The sequence below is a fragment of the Eubalaena glacialis genome, chromosome 20 (genome assembly GCF_028564815.1).
Source record: "Eubalaena glacialis isolate mEubGla1 chromosome 20, mEubGla1.1.hap2.+ XY, whole genome shotgun sequence".
NCBI classification, from domain to species: Eukaryota; Metazoa; Chordata; class Mammalia; order Artiodactyla; family Balaenidae; genus Eubalaena; species Eubalaena glacialis.
Window position 1 is genome coordinate 13289326 of NC_083735.1, and position 23914 is coordinate 13313239.

Consider the following 23914-nt stretch of genomic DNA (forward strand, 5'->3'; position numbering starts at 1 on the left):
AGTGATCAAGCGTAATAATAAAATTGGCTATTTTTTTCTTGATGCCTTCTGCTTGCCAGCAGTGAAATGGAACATTTATATATTTACCTCAGATCTTCACTTTGAGAGCTTATCACCATGACAATTGAAACAATGGAACTCAAAGATGAACTTTTCCCAGGCCCCCAGCAGAGACGTGAATGCCTGCTCTCCTTGGCATCACCGCACCGCACTGCCCTCTATTACTCTGACTTCGCTTAGTCTGGCCTGGAGACGGATGTCATCATCCTCCCAGCCTACTCCAGCCTCTCCGTCCTCCCAAACACTCAGGCCCCTGTTGAGTTACTTCTCCTTGGTGAGTTCCTCCATCCCCAAATAATTGCTTTCTTTGAGAGTAGAATTCATTGACCACCATTATTCATTATAGCCCTGTCAGCAGTGGGTTATAGGTGACGATGTACCTGAGTGGAGAGACTAAGGGAAATTCAGCTTAGATTTTGATAGGGGTGCAAAGACCAATATATACAGAGTCTCATCATTCTTAGGACTTCTCGGAAACATGTTTTACGCCATGGATTTATCACCTCCCACCACCTGTCTAGATCTGTTTGCCAAAATGTGCCCCAGCAACAGGTGGTCCTATGATTAGAGCTTGATGAGCAGTTGTGTTTTGGTTTTTTTTTGGTAGATTTACAAGGTGCGTTTGCACATGAAAGGCTCTGAGAAGTCCAGCAGGCCTGTTGTAACATTAACACATCTTCTGAATTTATAATGGAACCCTCTTTCCAAGTCACATTTGTTAATGTATCTCAGGACAAGGGTTCCCCAGAGCACATTATTTATTGGGAGCTGCAGACCTGCATGCCAGCAGCATGACCACCGCCCTGGCAACCACGCTGGTGGTCCACATAAGAAGAGAGCATCTTCTAAGAAAGACAATAAATGCTCAAGCTTTCTGATAAAATTATAACTAGCAGGTTGGAGCCTGGGCAAAGGAGGACAAAGATGTATCTACCGAGTACATGGTCAGCTACCTTATTAGCTGCTTTTGGAGGCCCAGGTCATATGAATGTGCAAACGTACATACAGGCAAATATATGAGTGTATATATGCGTCACATAAGAAATACTCCCAATCTTCCAGCTCGAAAGCCTCTGAAAAAGCCCTCGTCCTTTTGGGACACATTCATTTCCAGATTCCATTTAGCTTCTTAACCTGGGCCACACAACCGCCCAATTTTAAGGTGTGTATATGTATTTTTTTTGACTAAAAGCACATTTGTCAAATGAAACTGTTAATATCTTTTTCAAATTATGTTTCAGGACGCAGCAGCAAGATAAATGGCTATCAGACTCAGAATTTTGATTTTTATTTAACAAATATTTTAATCACAAAGTTTGATGCATATATCACAGACGTACGTAAATACATAAACACCTATTTCCTTTCTGCGGACTTAGCTCTCTTACCATACCAAAGTGGGGCTTTCTGTGCACAGCAAAGATCACTTATATTTAGGTCTTTAATGAATGTTCAGTATACCAGAGATACAAATTCAAAATATCAAATTTTCCTTGATTAGAGATACAAATGGGAAAATCAAATTTCCTTCAGTTTTTAGATTCAATGTATTCAGTTTGTAAATTTGGTATTTTAAAAATAATAAAATTAAAACTGTAACTCTCAGGGGGCCTTTGAAAAACATTTGATCAACTCAGATTGAAGACTAAAGTCCTTTTACTCAATAATTAGCCCCATTTAGAAACACAGTTATGGAAAATTTCAAACCAGATTCTTCAGAGTACTTAATCAGGCTTCATTAGTCATCACATCTGGGCCAGTTACTGTGAGCCACTGGACACAGCTATGAACAAAGCAGAACAATGAACTGCAATGAATAAAACAGAAAACATCCCTTGCCTTCATGGAGTTTACATACTGGTAACTATTAAATTCATTCAACTCTTGTAAATCTAATAAACCAAAGTTTTAAATGAGGAGCACGTCAAAGTCAAAATTCTTCTACCTTTCAACTTAAAATTACAAGTCTAAAATCAGTTACAGTTGACCCTTGAACGACACAGGTTTGAACTACCCATTTCCACTTATACGTGGGTATTTTTCAATAGTAAATACCACATGGTCCATCCGTGGTTGATTGAATCAGAGGAACCGTGGATGGGATGGCTGCTACAAATTACTTGAATTAACCTGGTTGTTCAAGGGCCAACTGTATACATTTGAATTAGAATCACAAAGCAAATGTGTGTCTAATTAGTATCTCTATCTGATGTGTAAATACCAAATGTACAAATTATTCTTAAGCCTGATTTAAAAATTACAAGTACTGTGAAAGTGATTTGCTGTATCATTTCGCTATTTAATTCTAAACTTTCCTACTAGGAAAAACTGGGATTACACAACTGAGCTTGCTTGATGGACGGTTCAAGACCCAGATACTTGATTGTCTCAAGTAGGTTGAGAGATTAGAAACTAGGACTAGGGACCTAGGGGTTGAGTATGACCAGAGTGAATCTTTCCATAGGACAGATGGACACACTGAGTCTGATTTTAACAGTGGCTGTAATAACGGGATTCCACTTTCTTTACATAGGGTTGGTTTCACAGTATGTTGTTTGCTAGATTCAAGTCTTACCTTCATAACTTCTTTTGATGTTGCCACTTAATTTGGATGGATAAATTACTTAACTGTCTCTACCTCTCCTACTTTACTATCTGATTCGATTCAGCTAACCCAGCCTATTTACCGCCTGATTCTTCTGTGTCTGGCTATTTGGCTTTGGCTCCAAGAGCATTCTGTTGCGTATGGACACTGGGTGATATCGCTGCTCTGCAAAGGCCAGCATTCAGAGGCAGCTGAGTGGAGCTGTAGCTCTCCTCCCAAAATATCCATCAACCCACCCCCATTCCTTCAGATGAACAATGAATATTTTCTCAGTTTTAAGTCAAGTGCGATTCAAATTTACAGTCTGGAAAAGTCCTGGATGACCCCTCCCCTAAACAGAATCCCTCTTCTAAGCCCCTTTTATATAGAAATTCTAAAACTATCATTGCTTCTTTGCTTAAAACCCTTCAGTGGCTCACATAATACAATAGAATACAAAACCCTTAACATGGCCTGCAAGTCCTTGCGTGATCCGGCTCTTGGCTTCATCCATGATCTCATCACACGCCTTCCTCTTATGCTCCAATTCCAGCCACACTGGCCGCCTTTCACTTCTTCCAACAGAAGCCAAGATTCTTTCCCACCTCAGGGCCTTTGCATGCACTGTTCCTACTTTCTGAAACATCACTCTCCCCACTCTTTGCTTGGATGACTCCACATACTCTAGGTCTCAGATTAACTGTCATTTTTTCATAGAGGTGATTCTTCTTTGTAGACCTTAACACAATCCTTGCATTTATTTGCTTACTACCTAGACCATAAGTTACGTGGGGCCATGTGTGTTGTTCTGTTTGCCCAGCACCCATCACAGCATATACTAGACAGTCAAAAATCATTTGCTAAATGAATAAGTATCACAGTTGTCACAGCAATCACCATTAGCCTTCAGTCGTAACCATTATAATCATTCATATAACCACTTTTGGCTCATGGGATGTAGGGTAATTGTTGAATTGGATTGAGATATGTAAATGTCACTATCTCATGCATTCATTAATACAATTATTTTTTATTACCTTTATGGTTCTTTACACATTTAGTCTTCTTTAGCTTCTAAAGCTGGAGGCTTTCTGTTCTTAGCAGTCCTCTTACAGTAAGAAGACATTTTAGCAAAATGTGCCTTTTGGGAGACTGTCCTTTTCTAACTTTTAAAAAATGTCACTGAATATTAGCTGACTGGTTTAAGGTTAGTAATAAATTTTGATTAGTGTAAATACAAGTTGCTTAGTGATTTTTGTTTGTTTACCCCCGGTTTCCCGGGAGATAGATCAGTTACACTGGCCCCAGGTTACAGAGGGCAGCCCTTAGACATTGAATGGAAGTTCTAGATTCTATAATGTTTGTTGCTGAAACCTCGCCCCACTCTGTGTCGTTCTTCGAGAACCTTGCCCCCCCCCGCCCCGCAAAGAATTAAAGCCTTGGAAAAGCACCAAATTGTGCTAAAACTCCTGAATCTTAACCATTTAGAACCCAGTGTGGGTTTTTTGGGGGAGGGGGTGTTGTTTTTTGCAGTATCAGCCTGAAAAGATCATAGCTTCATAAAGATTTCATATCCCTGTCTCTGTACCTTGGCACCTGCGAATATGTAGAACAGCATAAAACATGATTTTGAACGTTGCATCGTCACAAATGGAAAAAAGCGCAAAGACGTAAGAAGAATCGGGTTTATTTTTGTTGTTTACAACACCTAAGCGTTATTGGAAACCCAAACGAGAAGCCAAGCTGAAAAAACGGCCGCAGCGCAGCGCGGTCGGGGTTCTCCGCAATGTGGCTGCGCGCCTTTAACTCGCAGTGACCTCCGCGTCCCGGCCCGGCATCCCGGGCCCGGCGCCTCGGCCGGGGCGGCGCATCGCCCCCTCCTCCCCTCCCGCGCCGCGCGCATTGTTGTCCTTTAGCGATTGGTTGTTGGACCAGAAACAGCTGTGCAGAGCCGAGCCGGGTAGTGGGGCTGTGGACCTGAATGCAGGTTAGCGGGCTGGTAGTGACTGACACCGGGGACTCGAGGGACAGCGAGGAAGAGCCGGAGCCGCCCTCGCTGCGTTCTCCAGGCGGCGTGGACCAGGTGCCCGGGCGTTTGCGGCTGTCGGCGGAGCTCCGGGTGGCGCCCCCTCCCCCGGATCTAGCTGCCTCCGGGATTGGCGCAGGTGGGCAAGGCAGGGCACCGCAGACTGCCCTGTTCCCACCGAGCGGTTTCTCTCCCTTTCTGCAGGCGGGAGGCGCCATCCTAAAAATATGTAAATATCCGAGCGCTGACTCCTGGCTGGGGCACCAGCCAAGTCCCAGAGCCGCCGCAGGGTGTTTTACATGAAAATGAGAAGCCTGACAGGATCCGTGCTCTAACTTAAGGCAGCTCGGTGATTAGCATGAGGCTGAGCGGCTTCCCGGCTTCCTGTTCTTCAATAGCCATTCTGCGCGCTCGCGACTGAGCAGCGGTGCCGCCGTGCGGGGGGCGATCGGCAGGCTCCGCATCCTCGGCAGCCATGGCTCCCGTCGCCGCCGCGGCCAGTAAGTAGGAGCATGCCTGTGTAGGGGGGCACATGCGTGTCGGCGCGCGCGCGCACACGCACACACGCACGCACACCACCCTGAGCCTTGGAAGGAGGAAGATCGACGAGGCGCTGCAGTCGCGAGGACTCTTCCTGGATTCGGCAGGAGCCCGCCGCCGCAGCTGCTGACTGCAGAGCCTGCTCGGATCCTGTGCACACGCGCCCCCCATCCGAGCCTCTGTAATGAAGACTGCCTCCCGAGGACTGCAGGGGAGGCAGAGCCCGCCCGTGCCCGGGACTGCGGGCCGCGCGGCTGAAAGGCCCAGGGGGACACGACTTGGACACTGTCATCCCCACGCCTCGCTCTGAGCCGCCCGGTGCGGAGAGGGTCTGCCGCCGCCCCTCCGGCTTCCCGGGCGCCCGATCTCGGGTCACCCCCGGAGGCCTGGGCTTCCTCATTTGTTTGGGTCTTTTGTGCCGTGGCTCACAGTTGGCTAAGCACTCCTGCGCTGAATCGGGCCATTGTCTGCGCTCCCATTGCTTTCACGCTGCAAGTCTCGGCGCCCTCACCCCGCCCGCCCCCTCCCCGCCTCCTCCTGGCCGGGGAGCCTCCTAACGTGCCTTTCCCCCCAGGAATCTGGAAGCTATAAGCCGGGCGGATTGCAAATGAAGTGTAATGCATTGTGGGACGTGTGTAAAATCGGAGCCTTCGCCGTGGGGGGGTGTGGGGGCGTGGGGAGGGCCGGACCCGCCGCTGGCGGTATAGACGCCGACGAGGAGGGGCTGGGAAAATGCGCGCAGAGTCCGCCCGGGTCGTGCCCGCCGTAGACGGATGAAGCCGCGCGCTGCGCCCCGGCGCTGAGGCCCCGAGGATCGGGGCAGCGGGTCGCCCTCCCCACCATGAAGAAGACCCGGAGCACAACGTTGCGGCGAGCCTGGCCTAGCTCGGATTTCTCGGACCGGGCCTCGGACCGCATGAGGTCCCGCAGCGAGAAGGACTACCGCCTGCACAAGCGCTTCCCCGCGGCCTTCGCGCCCCAGGCTTCGCGGGGCTACATGACATCAGGTTGGTAACCGCGTTCCTGCCCCCAGGCCGGGGCCGCGGGGCGTGCTCCGGGCGCCGCGGCCGGGGTGCTTCCCCGGGAGGACGGGCGGTGATGGATGCGATAAGTTATGGGGAAAGCAGGGAAAAAATTAGCTCACATCCACCATTTTGTACCTCCGCAAGATCCACAGCAGGCCCTCTCAATATGGGGTTGGAGAGCTATTAGTTAGGTGAAATCTGGGAGGGGGACGTGCCGGGCGTTTTGGCTGCACAGATAAATGACCGCCAGCTCGGGCGCCCAGCCTCCTTGAGCTTGTGGAAGAGCCTGCGTCCGCCGTTGCCCGCAGTATCGGGCTTGCTCGCTCCCGCATTGTGGCCGGTTATTATCCTAGTGGGTATTTAAACAGCCTTTCTTTCTTAAAAGGGAACAGGTTCCATGCACAGTTCTGGATGGTTTGAGTCAGGGAAGAGGTCTCAGGCTGGTCTGCTTGCACGCAGGGAACTGTGTTGCAGCTCATTGAATGCATTCGGTGGGGTAATGGTGTGTATGCGGATTGAAGGCTCACATGATTTTGTGTGGATTTAACATATGTTGCTTTGAATCAGGTTGTATGGAAAGAATGGAGGCTGTGTCATGTATTTGCATGTCAGACAGGAAGGACAAACAAAACGGTAAACGGGAATGAAGGGTTTCATCTTAAAAGGCATAGAAGAATTTCTGAAGGCGCCAGTTAGTTCCCTTTGGAAATATAGCGGATGGCTGTGCTGTGTGACTTGGAAACCCAGGGATAAAATACTTGAAACGCTGAAGGAGGAAAATCCTGAAACTCTTCTCGTTGTTTTCTCCTTACTTACTGTTGACCACTTGTATGTAATGATGTGTAAGACACCAATTTTGGTTTGTTTGTTTTTCATTCTGAATGAATTCATTTTCTTCTAAACAAAATGTCATGGGAAAACCGAGATGATATTTGAAAACACATCCTATACCAAATCACTCTAAATCCTGGGAAGATTGCTTTAAGCTTGCAGTTGGTACTCAGAGTCTAGCTCTACTATCTTTCTCCTAAAACAGCAAGGTTTTTTTTTAAAAAAAAAAAACTGGGACCGGTATCTCATGCTTTAAAAATGTCTTGTGAGCGCATTTCCGTGAGTATAAAACCTAAATAAAATAACCGTCTTTTTTACTGCAAAATCTGGTGACATAAGGATGTACTATTTTGGCAATAAGCCTCCCTTGATTTTCCCTGTCATGAAAAGCCAGATTTGTAAAGGAAGTGACAACTACAGTTTATACTTCAGTAATTGAAGTCAGTCACTGCTGTGGTCGCTTTATTCTTCAGGCTGGTGGCAGTAAATTTTGAAATACACCTAAATCCAAGTGTAACCTCAAAACACATATGTCCATAAACCCATGTCTACACTGAGTGTTCAGATAATCTCAGATTTCATATCCTTGGGGTTTGAATGTCTTCATTCCACACTGAATAGTTTCGCCTCTTTTTTGCCCCTCTTCAGGAATCAGTACTGATAACAAGAGTGAGGCTGTAGGAGGGCAGTTGGCCATAATGTCTTCAACAAACCTGCAAGACTCTGTAATGATTTCAGGCACGTTCCCATGGAGCCTGTTTTCACCTGTCTTGTCATAGCATCATTGTGATCACATTTTTATTCTTTGCTAAAGAACTTCTCTGCTATTGCCAGTTTTTCAAGGCATTTTTGAGGGCTTGAGGAAGAAGCTTTTCATTTTCTTTGATCTCATTTCTTGACTTGTAAATAGTAAGCTGGTCCTATGGGGATAGTGAAGGATCAGCTCTTTCAGGTTGGTGGTTGTCTGTGCAGGTTTCATGTTAGGTTACTACTGAGAAAAGAAAACCAGAAGGTGGGGGGAGAAGAGCTGTGTTATTCATTTAGCATTTTATGGAGTCTCCCCCCACCTCAAGCAAAGTGCCTTGCTAGATTCTCATGGGGCTGCAGGGTTGGATATAATATGGTTTTGTCCAAGGATGGAAGCTGTTATTTATTCTTTATTTTAATTATTAGCCAATATGTATAATAAAAAGGGTTGGGGCTCATGGAAGGATAAAGTAAATATTAAGGCAAACACCTACAATGAACACTGGGAGAGTAGGTGGAATCTTTCTCATACACATCTTTTTGGGGGAGATTGAGAGTAGCTTGTCAATTTCCTTTTCAAATATGGTTCCTTTCCAAATACCAGTGTTGATAGTAATAGATGGTATATTGAGACACTTTGAGATCATTTGGGAGAAGTTGTCTTCCCCTTAACAAATGTAAGAAAACCCACTTATATCAAGTTAGTGACTCTGGATACAAACAGAGCCTTTGTCACATAAAATGAAATAGAAAATGAAGCAGCTTAGAAACACATGAAGCTTTTCATACTTCTTCTTTCTGTTTGTCCAGTCGTTTTGCCATAATAGCTACTAGTATTTATCATACTTATTCTCAGTAAAAAGAGTTTTTTTTGTTGGATTCAAAGGACAAGATAAGTTTCTTCAGAGAAATACTAAATGACTTAAAATAACTTCAGTTGAGACTGTTTTCAGAAATCCCGTCCAACAAATATTCCTTAAAAATATGGTGAAAGAGAAATCAATCCCCTCCAACAAATATTCCTTAAAAATATGGTGAAAATCACTTTTTTTTTAAACTTTAGGAAAGGAGAGGTCCTTGGAAATTTGAATAGCTGTCCTTTTGATCTGGCCTACTATCGCACAGTAGGTATTTCAAGTTTAACTCTGTTTATTTAAGCCAAAATTATAGGCATTCCATAATTGCTTTCTAATGAGACAGAACCTTTTCAAACAGTCTTTTTTCACTAATAAGTAACTACCAGTTTGAAATGTGATTTATAGCAACAGGCTTGACATTTAGCCTTGGCTTTTTCACGTACCTTTGGGATAAACTACACTTAAGCTCAAGAGGTTAGAATAGACACATATCAAACTTAAAGAGATCCTACAAACGGACAGTTAGATAGAGAATTCTGAAACTTTAAATTTTGAAGACCATGCCTTATATGACTATTTAAGCCCCTGATTCATGCTACCAAATCGAAAATAATCCTAAGAATTCACAGGCCTCCTGGCAACCAGCAAGTTCACAGGCCATGAGATGAGTTCATTGTTCATCTTGAATATTAATTTCCCAAAGGTAGTTTCTGAGCAGAAGGGGGGAAAATCTTGCCTTTTGTTCAGATCAAGATGAATAATAAAATGTGCATCCATGAGCTGAATAAGAAAAGGGGTTAGGCCAAATGCACATGGGATTATTCTTCCACAGTTTCTAAAACTAGAAATTATGATATTAATTAACTAGAGAGAAAAGAAAACTCCCCACAAAGAGGGAAGTAGCTATATAATCCTTAGGGCTTTATATATGAAAATATGCTCACCTACCTTCATTAAATGATTTTCAAGGCACCAAACCTTTGTTAATGAAGGTGTTAGAACCTTCTCTGTCAGGACCTTTGAACTGTGACCTCTTTATACAAATGATGCTACTTCACTTTCCTCTCCCCAAGCCCTGGGGATGGCCGCTTCTTTATATTTCACATGGCATGCCACCAAGTTTGGGGACATTTCATTGATCACGATTGGAAAGTGATTTTTTTTCCACTATAAAGGTCCTACGGAGCATGTGCATAAAAGGTGTCCCCTGTGAACGAGACACCCCCAAAGTCATGGTACTTTCAGATGGATGTTTGTCATTTTAAGGAACAATAAGGCAGACAGTTTTAAAGGATTTGAAAAGAAAGAAAACACAAGCCGCAAACTGACATCTTAAGAAAATATAAACCAGTTTTGTCTGCCGATCTAACTAATATAAATCAGCGGGGAGGAATGGCCAGGACGCCACCTTGATGAGTTATTAGTTTTCATTTTATAGAAACTAATTCTGGGGCACAGTGGATTGTGTGTCCCAGTTCCTTATGTTCTGTTATTTTGAGAGTTTTCTGGGAGTGGTGGATGGGCACCTGAGGTTCTAATCTGGCTCTGCCCCAAACCAGCTGTGTCCCTGGCGGGTAACATGACCTCTCCCCGTCTGGAACGGGCCCTCCTGGCCCGCATTTCCATTACAGAATTGGGCTCCACAGCGCCTCTGTAATGGGCAAGCCCAGGATTTCTCAGCACTTACACAGAAATCGTTAGAAATAACCTTTGCCCTTTCTGCTTATTGGAGTCATGTGCTTCCGTATGTGGGGTGTGTGGGAATAGCGCTCATTTTGCAATGGAGTCTTATTTCCTGTCATCCCCAGATGTTACATTAAGTGGCTGCATTAGGGCTTGTCCCGGTGACCAAACTAACGGGGGTGGGGGGGCAGGGATGAAGCCCTGGCAGGTTCTGATCACGTGCAAGTTTTCATAAACAGCATCCTGTTGCCTCCTTATACCTCCTTGCAGAGATACATCTCCAGCCTCGCTGCTCCAGCCGTGCTTTAATTTGAAACTACCTGTGTCGACTCCTTTCATCAGGCCTGTGGAACTGAGGAATATTACACTTGGTGGTGAATGACTTTATTCTTTATTTCCCAGGAGAACGTGAATGTGCTTACAAAAGGTCACCTCTCTTGGTATTTCAACATCTTTTACACTCTTGCGAACGTTTTTATTTGAAAAAAGGAATATGAGTATATTGTATAAAAACCTTAGCATTTTTACACCTCCAGAGCAATTGTGGCTTAAATGCTCTATAGCCCCAGAGAGTTAGGGCAATTCAGACAATTGTATGTTCTTTGGTACAAGATTGCTTATGCTGAGTGCAGATATAACCAAGGAGCAGAGTCTGGTTGGATCCTTGCCGGTGGGATCAGATGCCGACTTTTGCAACTAGGACAGGCTTTGTAGATCAGTCATAGAAACTGCGTGATGCCTAGTCTATCAGGTTTAGAGTAGAGGTTCTTGTCGTTCGTAAGACTGTAGACTATAGTCAATGCTAACTTAACCTTCACCACAGTAACATGGGAGAGAAATGACATGGGTAATTTTTTTTTTAAGTAGATAGTAAACTTTTCCCTAAGTAGTTAATCCCGAGACTATTTTTATTTGACATCGGAATGCACAACCAGTTGGCCAGAAAATCCCATTGATTTCTACCACCTAAATACTTCTAAAATCTACCCCTCCCTTTTCACCTCTGTTGTTGAAATCCTTCTGTTTTATTACAGTGTCTTCCAAACTGACCATGTCCAATTCTTGCTCTACGTGTCCCCAGAGGGGTTTTGTTTTTTATTTTTTTAATGCCTCCTAAAACAAAACTGGTCATGTTACTTCCCAACTCTTTTCAACGTTTCTCATGCCTATGGATGAAGTCTGAGACCAAGGCTCTTCATGGCATGACCTCCCCTGCTTTTCCCACCCTTCCTTCCATTCCTCCCCCACCGCCCTACACTCCAGGCTCTGGAAACTCTTTACCTTCTGCAATATCTTGTTGCCATTGTGTGCCTTTTGTGATTTATGTGACACCTCTGAGAGTGTGCTCCCCATCTTTAAAGGTCTGATATTTAGCTAATATATAAGGCTCATCCTGTTTAGCCTTCCAGAACAAGCTCATACACCCCTTCTCTTTCTAGAGCGAATCACTCGTATGACAGTTGTTTTGTACTTGTGTTACAGCAACATGGTGACATTGTGTTGTACATTGGGTTTACTAGCCAGTGAGTTCCTCAGTTACAGTATGTGTTTTATTCACATCTCTATTTTGCCAGCAACCACAGAGCTTGACACCTATCAGGGACTCAGGAAATATTTATTGGATAAATGAATAAAACATGGCTTCTCTTAAAAAACTTGGTTGAAGAAATGTCTTGAACTCCTAATGTGAGTCATCCTTTTGTAACAGAAGATTCTACTCTTCAGGGACTTCCTATTGTGGTTGGTAGGACCAGCTCTCAATGAGTCAACCATTAGAAAGCAGGAAATACTGGAATATAATCAAGAGTTAAGTGGGGTTGGTTGATAGGGTTGGTGTAAGTGGAATAGGAGTTCAGAGGAGAGATGTCAATAAAAAAGGTTGCCTGGAGGGAGGACTTACTTGCTTCTCGAACGACTGGGTAGGATTTGACGAGCAGAGAAGGAGGAGGACTGGGGGAAGGTTGTAGAAGCAGTGTGAACCAAGGCATTCAGCTGGCAAGGAAAGCATCAATGTGAAATTTGCCATACTGTAACTTTGGGATGTAACTAGAAATAACGTGTAGCTAGATCGAGTGGGCTCTTGAAATGTAGGTGGAGTTTATGGGGGTAGGAATCAGATTTGTGAGTTTGGGAGAGAAATAATGAAAGGAGCATCTTAGGAAGAGGTATCTGGCCACGGCTTACAGGATAGATGGAAGAGATGGGAGTTGGGAGGCTAGGAGACCAGCTGGGAGGTGGTTGAGGGAACAGAGGTGATCAAGCAGTAAGGTGATGAGGGACCACCCCAGAGCAGTGTTTCGCAGCACTGCTAGGCATTAGCACACCACCCTTAAGAACTTGTAAACCATGTCCATATACTATCTGTGCTATTATTTACTTAATATTTTTCTTTAACTCTACCCACTTCTATATTTAAATGGATGAAAAAGAAAAATGTTTAATTTTATATGAAATTATGGGTTTCATTTGACAATTATTTTTCTAACCCCCATTACAGTTCATATATTACTATTTCAGTAAAAAATGATTCAACCAGGTGCCACCTGAAATGCCCTCACATACCTGAGTGGTACTCATGCCTCACAGTGAAAACCCGTATCCAAGGAAGGAGGGATGGGCATGAAGGGCAAAGGGAGCATCTATGAGGACCAAGGGCCTGGCTGTCCCTCTAAGTGACTGGATTGAAGAGGGGAGAGAAAATCAAAGGTGAATCAGAGATTTTTGTTGGAAGAATGCAGTAAGTGACCAGGAGGCTGGGGGAAATGGAGCAGATGATGAGTTCCATGTTGGACGTAATGGTTTGGTTGTCCAAGCAGAGAGGTAGGCACTCACGTGACTGGTAGAGGCTCCAGGTATAGTTTGGGGGTCAACCACTTAGCAGTGTTAGTGAGAACACGGGAACAGTTTAGCTTTTGTACTTTATGTTCCGCTTCTTAGAGGGGAACAGGTGACTTGCTTATTTTTATTTCCAGCAGATGGAGGGTCAGTTGGATTCCATTAACATTGAGTCCTGCTTAGGTTTCTGAAAACCTGGAGACTCAAGGTTAGGATTGTTTGGAGATCATCTGCTCTCTTTTCCTAAAAGTAAAGAGCTTTTTAATGCTTGGATGTTTTTGATTAGTGTTTGCATTTATTCAGAAGCTATTGTAGTGTTGCTAAAAGGGATGTGCTTTTGGTATCTCTAGTTCTGGTTTGAAAAGAGTTCAGAGCTAGGCAAGCAGCAGCACAAAAGACTAGACCAGCTATGTAAATAATGTATATTTCAAACATCTGTCATATACCTATCTAGTTGAAAATTTATGGCTTAGGTAACTCATATACACAGTTAAAATCTCCATTTATCTTCCTGCTTAAATCCATGATGGCCCCTCCAGGCCAAGTTTTCTCTTTTTGAAGATAAAAGAGAAATATCTGGCAGGTGCCTGTGGGCATTAGAGGGAGCAGGGCTTAAGCCTGGCCGTCTCCTTCTGATGGCCACAGTTTCAGAGGGAGGAACCTTCTAGCTTTGTAATTAACACCCTCACCTCACCGCTACTGCAAGTTCCTGTCTAGTTGATTCCCCTAAGAGAGCTCATAGACCAATTTATTGCTTTCGGCACATCCAACTTTTGCTTTGAAGTCATTTATTTCGTTATTAGATGAAATGAAGGCCCCCACAGCAATTGAGGTTCCGTGGATATTTGTCATTTTTTTTGGCTGTCCAGCATCTGAACCCCCTTCCCCTGTCTGTGTATTTCCCCACTGTTGTGGGTTGAACATGTCCCCCCGAAAACCCCTGGTAACCCTGAATATGACCTTATTTGGAAATAGGGACTCTGTAGATGGAATTAATACGTGGTCGTACTAGAGTCGGGTGGGTCCTGAATGCAATGTGACTGATGCCCTTATAAGAAGAAGAAAAGAGACACAGACACAGGGGAGACGTCCATGTGAGGATGGGGGTAGAGATTTGAGTGAGAGGTCTACAAGCCAAGGCAGTACAGGGATTGTTGGCAACTGCCAGAAGCCAGTGGAAAGGCATGGAAGGGATTCTCCCCCAGAACCTCCAGATGGAAACAATCCTGCTTCCAACTCTTGGCCTCCAGAGCTGTGAGAGAATAAATTTCTCTTGTTTTAAGCCACCCAGTGTGTGGTACTTTGTTTCAGCGTCTTAGGAAACCAATACACTCACCTTATGGACCTTGGGGGGAGGCAGAACCTCATTTCTCTATGTGGATGCCGAACTTGGCCATGGAATTGCTGTCCTGGCCCGCCTGCCTCACGGTCATGGTTTCACCAATTACACACTGCTTTCCAGACTCTGCATCTGGTGCTTGTGGGGCAGGGTAGGGGGGCTCTGGGGCACGTTCCTTGGCTGGCAGTGGTGTGGCAGCAAGATGGCGTTCTGCAGGCAGCGTCTCGTGTGTGGCAGTGTAGGTGGGTGCCAGCTGCAGGGTTTGTGCTTGGCGTGGCTGCTGAGTTCCAAGCCTGGATCTCCAGGCCCTCCCCGCAATCCTGAGTTACTCAATACTTTTCAGTAAATTCCTTTTTGGAGAGGCCGTGTAGCAGAGTGATTTAGAGCAGACATGTAGTCCAGATGGCTTCATAATCCAGCCTTTCCAGTACTGAGTGGGTAAATTTGGATAAATTACCTATTTATTCAGGGCCTCAGTTTCCTTACCTGCAAAATGGGAATAATAATTGTATGTATCTATGAGGTTTGGGGTGAATTATGTGAATTAATGTACGTAAAGCACTGCATTGGTTTCCGTGCATAAGAATGGAAGAACCCCAAAGGAAGCAAATAGACTCTCAACAGGATCTCAAAGTTGTCACTTCAAAGTATGCTGTCAAGAATAAATTGCATATAAGCTACACAAAGAAGTATAGTTGAGTTTTACTTTGCAACCACGTTGGCTTCATTTTGTAAAAGCTTCCAGGGTCCTTGTTTCCATCTCTCCAATAACACCCAGTTTCCCTCTTCCTTGCATGTAGCTACTTAGTGTTTAAAACTCAGTTCCAGGGAATTCCCTGGTGGTCCAGTGGTTAGGACTCGGCGCTTTCACTGCCGAGGGCCGGGGTTCGATCCCTGGTCGGGGAACTAAGATCCCGCAAGCCGTGCAGCGTGGCCAAAAATAAAATAAAATAAAATAATAAAATAAAACTCAGCTCCAGTCTTAGCTCTCGAGGAAGCCTCTTTGGCCTGGTGGACTGTTGATTGAGCTACTCCTTCTCGGTGCTCCCGTAGCACCGTTGTCTGCCTCTGACATCATTTACATACCTGTCCTCATCTTCTTGTCAGATCTTCCCTCTAGACTGTAAGCTCTTTGTGAACTTGGCTCTAGTCTCACTTGGTTTTGTTCCAGCAAGTGCTAGGAATGTAGTAGGCATACAGTAGGAGTTTAAATGTACAGCTATGGGGACCCATTGTCTTGCTAACATTTCTGATAGTTTCAGTGAAATCTCTGACCTCTTTATTTCGCTTCTTTCTTTAACCAGTCGTAGTTAGTCCCCTGGGGATTGATGATAAGAGGCCTCCAGGCTCCTTGTGCCCTATCAGGAATCCTGATCCATTCACACTGGGCCAAAGGAGTAAACGCTGGGGCGTTTTAGATATCCACCGGGTTGTACCTATACAAGCTTCTATCTTGGGATTCTAAAAATTCCAGCGTGGATCTTCCATGAAATTTTAAAACAATATAGCTTTTTGGAATCCACCAAACTTCTAAGATAAAACATCGCTATAGATTAGATGCTGGAGCTTGTAATTATAGTGGGGCTTCCTGTGAACCTAATGAACTCATTTGAATTTTCATTTTGATTGGTTTTAAAATAATTGAAAGGAGTATTTGGACCATCTTTCCCCCCCACACTTGCTAAGTGGTTATTTATAATGAAGGCAATGGACAGCTGTTGATTATCTTAAAAAAAATAAAAAGTTTTGAAAAGTCCACTTAGCCGAGGACTTCATCATGCCCGGAAGAGCCGAACAATGAAGATGGTTGTAGTGTCAGGTGGATTTTTCCACATTTGTAATAGTGGCTTCTTAGGTTCATAAAGTGCCTTTATATAGTGGCAGAGCTTTTTGATTTAGGGCTTTGAAGTCAGACAGGACATTGGTGTCCTGGCACCCACCTGCTGTCTGTGTAATCTTGGCAATGTATCCTCTGTTTCTCATTTATAAAATGAGGATACAGTAGTATCTAATTTATAGTTGCTATGTGGATTAAATGAGCAAATGCATGTAAAATAATTAGCAGAGTGCCTGACGCATAGTAAGAACTTAGTACATTTTTACTACTGTATTATTATTTCTTTGGGGACATAACTCTACGAGAGTGACCCGCTCCTAAATATTTTACACCTGAGGCTGTAGAAGAAGGGAGATGACAGGAGACTTGTCCAGGGTCAGGTAGAGTTAAAAAAATCAGAGTTCAATCTGATTCTTATACTTTGGTCCTCATTTAATCACAAATCAAATATTCATTTACCTATCGATTTGGGTATGTGGTCTTCTAAGAAATCCACAGAATTATTCATTTACCTAAGTGGGCTCACTTGTCCTGGAGTTTCCATCTTAGGAAGCGTGGTGGAGAATCATTGTATATTCAGTATTCCTGTGAGTTAGAAATCTAAGGGAACTTGGCTTCACCTAAAATCAGGGAAATGGTGCCCCGTCTAATCAGAGATATTGATTTGGACTTTTCCAAATAAGATAAAGAGAAAAAGCCTCTTCCGAGGTGATGGTTGAGCTGTGTGTATGCGTTTGCGTTTGCAATAAAAGGAGTATCGCAGAAACGCAACGTGAGGAAGGAAAGCTGGGAGGCTAAGGTACATCTTTCAAGGGCAGCCCAGCGCCTTCTCTCCTCCAAATCAAGTGCATGTTCCTCCCTTGGTGAGTTTTAGATAGTAGTGATGGTCCCCCGGAATCTCAGGTCAGCACGTCCCCCTGGGTTGCGGAAAGGGGCAGCCACACTTTGGGATCCGCTTTTCACGTGTTAAGATTTCAGCAGCTTTCCTTCTAGCAGATGGTTTGGCAGCAGGACTCGGGGCTCTGGGATGACAGCCTGAGCTGGGGGAGGAGAGAGGGTTTTCCCTCCTCTGAAGCTTTCAAAGCTGCCACCGCCTCCGCTTCACCTCACTGTAGAGACAGACACGCCGACCCTGGCCGGCCGGGATTTGGGGATCCAAAGCTTCCCGTCTTCAACACGTTGCCCCTCCCCAGTTCTCCCTGTCTGCAAGTCCAGGGAAAATAGCTCAAGAGGAACCTCAAGTATTGATATATTAAGTAGCTGCCTTATATGGTTGCGGCCGACTAATTGAACTTCAAGAGCTTCCCCTAATTATAGAGCCACAGTATGACAAAAGCCTTGGCTTTTGCTGGTAAAAGCATGGTTTTGGGAGATTGCAGATCTTGTTTTCCCGTATGTTGTACCCTGCTTGGCGTGGGTGGTTTCAACATGTGGAGAATTTCAAAGGACATTTGTTCAGGATGCCAAAGGCAGAGTACGTGATGGTGTACCGTCCTGAGCTAAAGGGCCAGAAATGGAGGTTTGCACTGTCAAGTGCCGCCGGAGGTGGGAAAGTATGTTCTCTCCAGTGAAGCTGTGCAGAGTGTCACTGGGCTGGGGCTGTGCTGAGGGCCTAGGAGAGGTGTGGTTAATCCTTACACAGTGTTGTGTAGACAGGCCCTGGAAGGTTTCTGTTGAGCCTGGCGGTGGGAAGCCGGAGGTCAGAGGTCCTGGGCCATGAGCACAGCCTTCCTCTGTTGGTCTGAGGACATGCTTCCTATCAAGATAACAGAGTTCCCGTGTGCTCCTGAAATGTAGACATGAAGAGGGAGCCTTTTTACCCCCAGTTCACTTCCCCCACAAGGAAGGGAACCAGTGTCTATTGAGCATGTACTTGGTACCAGCCAGCGCGTGAGAATGACCTCATGTAGTCTCAGAACAACCCTGGGAGGCAGCCACTAATGAATATTTGAAGCATCACAGACGACAGCACTGAGATTTTATACGTGCATGCACGCTCACACACACATACGCTTTAAATCTTGTATGTATTCGACGCTTAATCTATATGCCATCTGTTAGTAAAATTAACTTATTTTTATGTAAACATTAAATATTTTCTTTCACTACCCCAGTGGTTCATCTTGCACTTGCCCTAAGGAGCTCGCTTGAGAGGGCTGGCTTGTACTGAGAGGAAAGATTTCAGAGTTCCCTGCCTATTCTAACGAGTCTCACCTCAAATATTTGTGTATGTTATCGGAAAAGAATCTCTACTCCGCCAGCTGATGTTCTGAGAGTTACCTTGCTTTGCCCAAAGAACAGTAGAGGCTCCTAAAACCTGACAGGGCGTTGGGGGGCGTGGGAGGCTATTGCTGAATAGTTCTGTGCTGCTGTTTCTTACCTTTCCTCTTCTTATCACGCTGGAGGGGGTGTCTCATCCGTCCGCTGTGAGTTCCTCGCTGTGCTAATTGGCCCGGTGTTATCAGGAACTGTCTGTCCTGCAGTGAACACCCCTGATTCTTGGAGGAGATGAAATCGTTGGGATTGCACAATTCCTAGGCACAAAAGGCACCGGACAAGAACATTTGAAACTTCAAATGGAAACAAGTCCCCCCCACATAAACATCATTTCATTCATTTGTAAACCATTTTCTTCGCTGACTCATTCGCTTCTGTACTTTTTCTGTTAGGAAAAACTGAAGAAACATGAGATTTCGTGCCATCTAACTTTTGCCATCTGTTGTAAGAGTTTACACTGAGCAGTCATTCTGAGCATCCCAATAGGCCAGGGTCCAAATAATGGAATAATTTGACAGTACCCAGCACAATAATTTAAAATAATGCTATCAGGGGTCAAAAAAGGAGGAGTTACATGGGTCTGAATGGTATAAGATAAGATTAAGTCCAAGGTAGTCAAGACAATAATAAACAAGGAATTTTGGTGGATATGATTTAAAAAAAGTATCGATGGTTAAAATTGAGTAAATGAACTCTATCTTTGATAAGAGTCAGTTAACTGGTTTAGAACACATCAGATGTGTTTTATAAAATCTTCGATTTGGGGGAAAAGAAAAAAACTGTCCTTGTGATTTCCCCATAGGAGGGTCACTGAGAAAGTCCTTTACAGTTTCTCCTAGTTTTTCAGTGGTCAAGGAGGGTGAGTTCAGTAACCCATGGCAACGGAATGAATGTGAATAATATGAATGCATAATCTCCATTTAGTACTTCTGCTAGTAGGAGGACTTGCAGAATTTAGCACCTGCATAATCCTTGGAGTATGTAATATTTAAAGGAATACAAATACAGGAGCAAACTCCCATTCTTTAGAATATTTAAGAACAGTCCCAAAGCTTTATGATATACTGTGTATTTTCAAAAAAACAAAAATTGCTTTTAGACACTACATAATAGTTAAAAATTATATCTCTTCTTCACCCACCCCCCATTTTATGGCTAGTTAACTAGTGAACGCTTAAAATTCTCTATATACTAGACTTTAAAATACCAAACAAATATAACACAAAGTTGTCAGCTCTTAAATTAAAAGATGTAATTTATGGTTTCTCTGTATTTTTAACTTTAGAATCAAGGCACCAAAATCAACTCACAGAACGGAAAAGGTCAAATTTACTTGTATTCAATTTCCTAGGATTAGAATTTCTTAATATTTGCGTAACTGTTGTTTTAACTTCTTGTTGCCAAGAAGGCAATCTGGGAGAGATTTGATTAGTAAACCGCTTCCTTAAAGAAAAGGGTTTTAACACTATGCAGTAAATTAAATGTATGGAAATTACATTCATCTGAGCTAGAACTTTCACAAATTCACTGTGCTCTGCTGCTGGGGGGAGATGACCCCTCAGGTATAAGAATATTTAAGTCTATACGCACATTCTTAGTCATGTATTTTTTTAATCTTGTTTTTTCACTGTGGTAAGATGCACATAACACAAAATTTACCATCTTAATCATTTTTCAGTGTGTAGTTCAGTGGCATTAAGTACGTTCATGTTGTTGGGCAACCAGCATCACCGCCATGCATCTCCAGAGCTCTTTTCATCTTGCAGAAGTGAAACTCTGCGCCCATCGAACAATAACTCCCCGTTCCCTCCTCCCCCAGCCCCCAGCGACCACCATTCTACTTTTTGTCTCTGTGCATTTGACTACGCTAGGTACCTCACATAAGCAGAATCATACTGTATTTGTCCTTTCGTGACTGGATTATTTCACTTAGCATCATGTCCTCAAGATTCATCCACGTTGTAGCATGTGTCAGAATTTCCTTCCTTTTAAAAGCTGACTAATATTTCATCGCACTGGTGGACTACATTTTGTTTATCCATCAGTTCATGGACACTTGAGTTGCCTCCACCTTTTTGTGAATTGTGAATAATGCTGCTATGGATATTGGTGTATACAAATATCTGTTCAGTTCCTGCTTTCAGTTCCTTTGGATATATACCCAGAAGTGGAATTGCTGGATCACGTGATAATTTTATGTTTAATTTTTTGAGGACTCGTCACGCTGTTTTCCACAGCAGTTGCATCATTTTACATTCTCACCAACAGTGCATAAGAGTTCTGATTTCTCCACATCCTTGCCAACACTTGCTCTTTTCTGGTTTTTCTTTTCTCTTCTCTTATTTTCCCTCCCTCACTTCCTTTCTTCCTTCCTTCCGGCCATCCTAATGGATGTGAGATGGTCTTAGTCATGGAGTTTAGGAGGTGTAGATATTCATAGCTTCACTGGGCTCCAGACGATCTTTCTTTTTGGGAAGGTGGAAGGAAATTGGAATGACCTCTGTGTACTTGTCTCTCACACAGAGAAGCAGGATGAGTGTTGGAGGCTTTCTTTATAGGAAGGTCGCAATCCCCTGGTTAATAAGCACAGTGGAAGGTAAAGGTTGAGCTAATACAACAAAAGGGTTCCTGTTTTTTATGTTTTTTATTTGAATACAGTGTTCTTATTTTTTCCCCCAAATGAGAGACAGACTTCAGTATGGGTGAAGTTAACCACTAATTCAAATGCTATTCCTGTTTGTAGCCTGTGACAGGAGACCCTGCTGTGAGATGTAAAGATGTGAGCCCTTCCCCTCGGGTTGCTTAAAACCTAGTTGAGAGCCTGGCATCTCCTTGGTGGGAAGCTGCAGAAAGCAAATGTGGGACTTGCAAAAAGTCACAAGTTCCCACCAGGAGCTAATGAGGGGGCAGCATGAAGTTGTGGTGCATTTGGCAGTATCGGCCCTGAGTTGCTACTGTCCTTGCCTTCTAGGTATCCTCACCTGATGCAGCCGTGGCAGGAACAGTCTGTGTAGACTGGGGCTCCCAGACACCGCCTGTGGACCAGCGTTGAGCTGGTTCCTTCTGCAGAATCATCCAGGGAGCTTGTTAAGCAGATACACGTCTTGGCCTCATTCCTCCAGTATTCAGATTTGTAGGTGTGAGATGAGGTCCAGAGTTCTGTGTTTTTAAAAAAGTCCCTAGGCAGTTCTGATGGACAGTTAGGTGTGGTAACCACTGACGTTGCATTCCTCACCCAGGACAGTGGGCCTTTCTGCTCATCCATTGACTTATTCACGCACTTCCTCTCACGTATAACAAACAGTACCCAGTGCTTGTGTGAGGGCCTGAACACGTGGGCTTGGCTTTAGAGAATGACCATCAGTTCTTGCCTTCGCGAAGCCCACAGTTCCCTGGAGACACCTGGGAAGCAGTGGCAGGATGCTGTAACACAAGGTGGTGGAGCTGAGTCAGGGGTGCTGGGGCCCCGCAAAGCAGGAGCACCTAATGGAAACCTAGGACCCAGGAAAGGACTTCAGGAGAGCTTCACTCAGCCCTGAGTCCCCTTAAAGGTTTGGTGGGAGTCAGCCACTCGGGGAGTGCAGCTGGGAGGAGAGAGGCTGAAGAGAGGAGGCTTCACGCAGGCAAACCTCTCCCTTTGGAGGCTAGTTGGGGGTGGTAGGAGATGACGGCAAATGGGAGTCGAGGCCACGATCTAGAAGGATCTTAAATTTCAAACTGAGGAGCTGTCGTTTCATTCTGAAGATAATGAGTCACAGAATTATTTTGGGGATGCTGGGATTTGCATTAGAGAGAGATCATCCCGGCTCAGGGGGGAGGATGGACTGAGGGACCTAGAGGAAGAAGTTGATGGGAGGAGAGTGGACACAGGTATGCTCATAAGGGTAACAGGGTCAGAATACTGAGGAACCTCAGGCTGATGGTGTCTGTCTCCTTCTGGAAGCGGGAAGTTGGCCATTGGCTATGAGAGGTGGAGGAAGTGATGGGCAAGATGGTGAAGAGTTATAATAGCTGTGTTGGTACTGGAAGAGGGATGTGTTGGGTGGACTGATGAGCAGCTTGAAGAGGCCAGCTGAGGCCGAAGACCATGAATTTGTGATGGCATTTAGTTTTAAAGTTAATTTAATTTGATTGAGTGTATTTTCATGACTAGTGTTCTTTAATCTGAGTGCAGAAGTGGAAAAACCAGATATTCGGATTTTTCTAGGCTTGGCACTTTGCCAAGGAGAAGGCTCAAGAGTGATAAGGAAGTTGATCCTTCTCTCCCTTTGAGTGAAGCTGGAGCCAACGTGTCATTTGGAGGTGTGGTCTTGATGGTGTTCAGGAAGGTGATCCGTGGATTCTGCTTTATCTTCTGGATAGTTGTCTGATGATGGTATTCTAAATACTCAAAAGGTGAACTCAAATTAGGCAGAAATACGATAGGCAAAAATTTGAATCTTGTTCTCAAGCTAAGTTGTCCAAAACTCACTTTTAAAGTTGTTTCAAGAATAACTGAAATCTGAGTATGGTATCACTAGGAATTTTTTCTTAAGAACCGTTGGTGTTCTTTTCTAGCGCTAGTCAAGAAAAATTGATCATCTAATTAGGCCTTTGTCAGATGGAACTTGCCATGTATATAATGTTCCACACTAGACAATGTAATAAATGTAACTAGGACTAGAATTGCACTAATTCGGGATAATTAGGAGGAAAACTTGTCTAAATAAGTGAAAGACTTAAATTTTATAGAATGTTTAATGAAATGGAGTCATTACTTTCATGTCCTTAGGCTATCTAACGAATGGATAAATTATTTATAATTAGCATATCAATTGTTGCCATATAAGAGATTGCTCCTTTAGTATTTGAAAGCAGGTTATTTTTCCCTTCTTCAGAAATTATATGGTCCCTTGAAACCTTATTTATGCCACTTATTTGTACAAACTAAAGATGACCTTCAGCCTAACTCTATTCCATAATCCCCAAATTCCAAATTTGTAGATTTCAAATTAAAATGAAATTTTGTCTTATGGGAGGATGAGATAATTCTGCATCCTTAAAGACATCTTTGGTCTTTTGCTTTCTTTTTAAAAAGAAATATTTCTTTTTTTTTTTTTAACATCTTTATTAGAGTATAATTGCTTTACAATGGTGTGTTAGTTTCTGCTGTATAACAAAGTGAATCAGCTATACATAAACATATATCCCCATATCTCCTCCCTTTTATGTCTCCCTCACAGAAGTTCTAAAAATTCATAAATTATACATCAAAATACATAATACATACATAT

General features: G+C 43.9%; 1 protein-coding gene across 4 annotated transcripts in view; it reads left to right on the top strand.

Annotated features, from left to right (window-relative positions):
- STOX2 (storkhead box 2) overlaps window positions 1–23914 on the top strand; it is a 207094-nt gene that overhangs the window by 99816 nt on the left and 83364 nt on the right. The window contains exon 1 of one of the 4 annotated variants that reach the window (XM_061177534.1): window positions 5955–6217. The exons of the other annotated variants lie outside the window; for them this stretch is intronic. Within the exon in view, the coding sequence (XP_061033517.1) occupies window positions 6052–6217 (166 nt within the window). The 5' untranslated portion in view covers window positions 5955–6051. Of the gene's footprint in view, window positions 1–5954; window positions 6218–23914 lie in introns of those variants that run through there. 4 annotated transcript variants of the gene reach the window in all.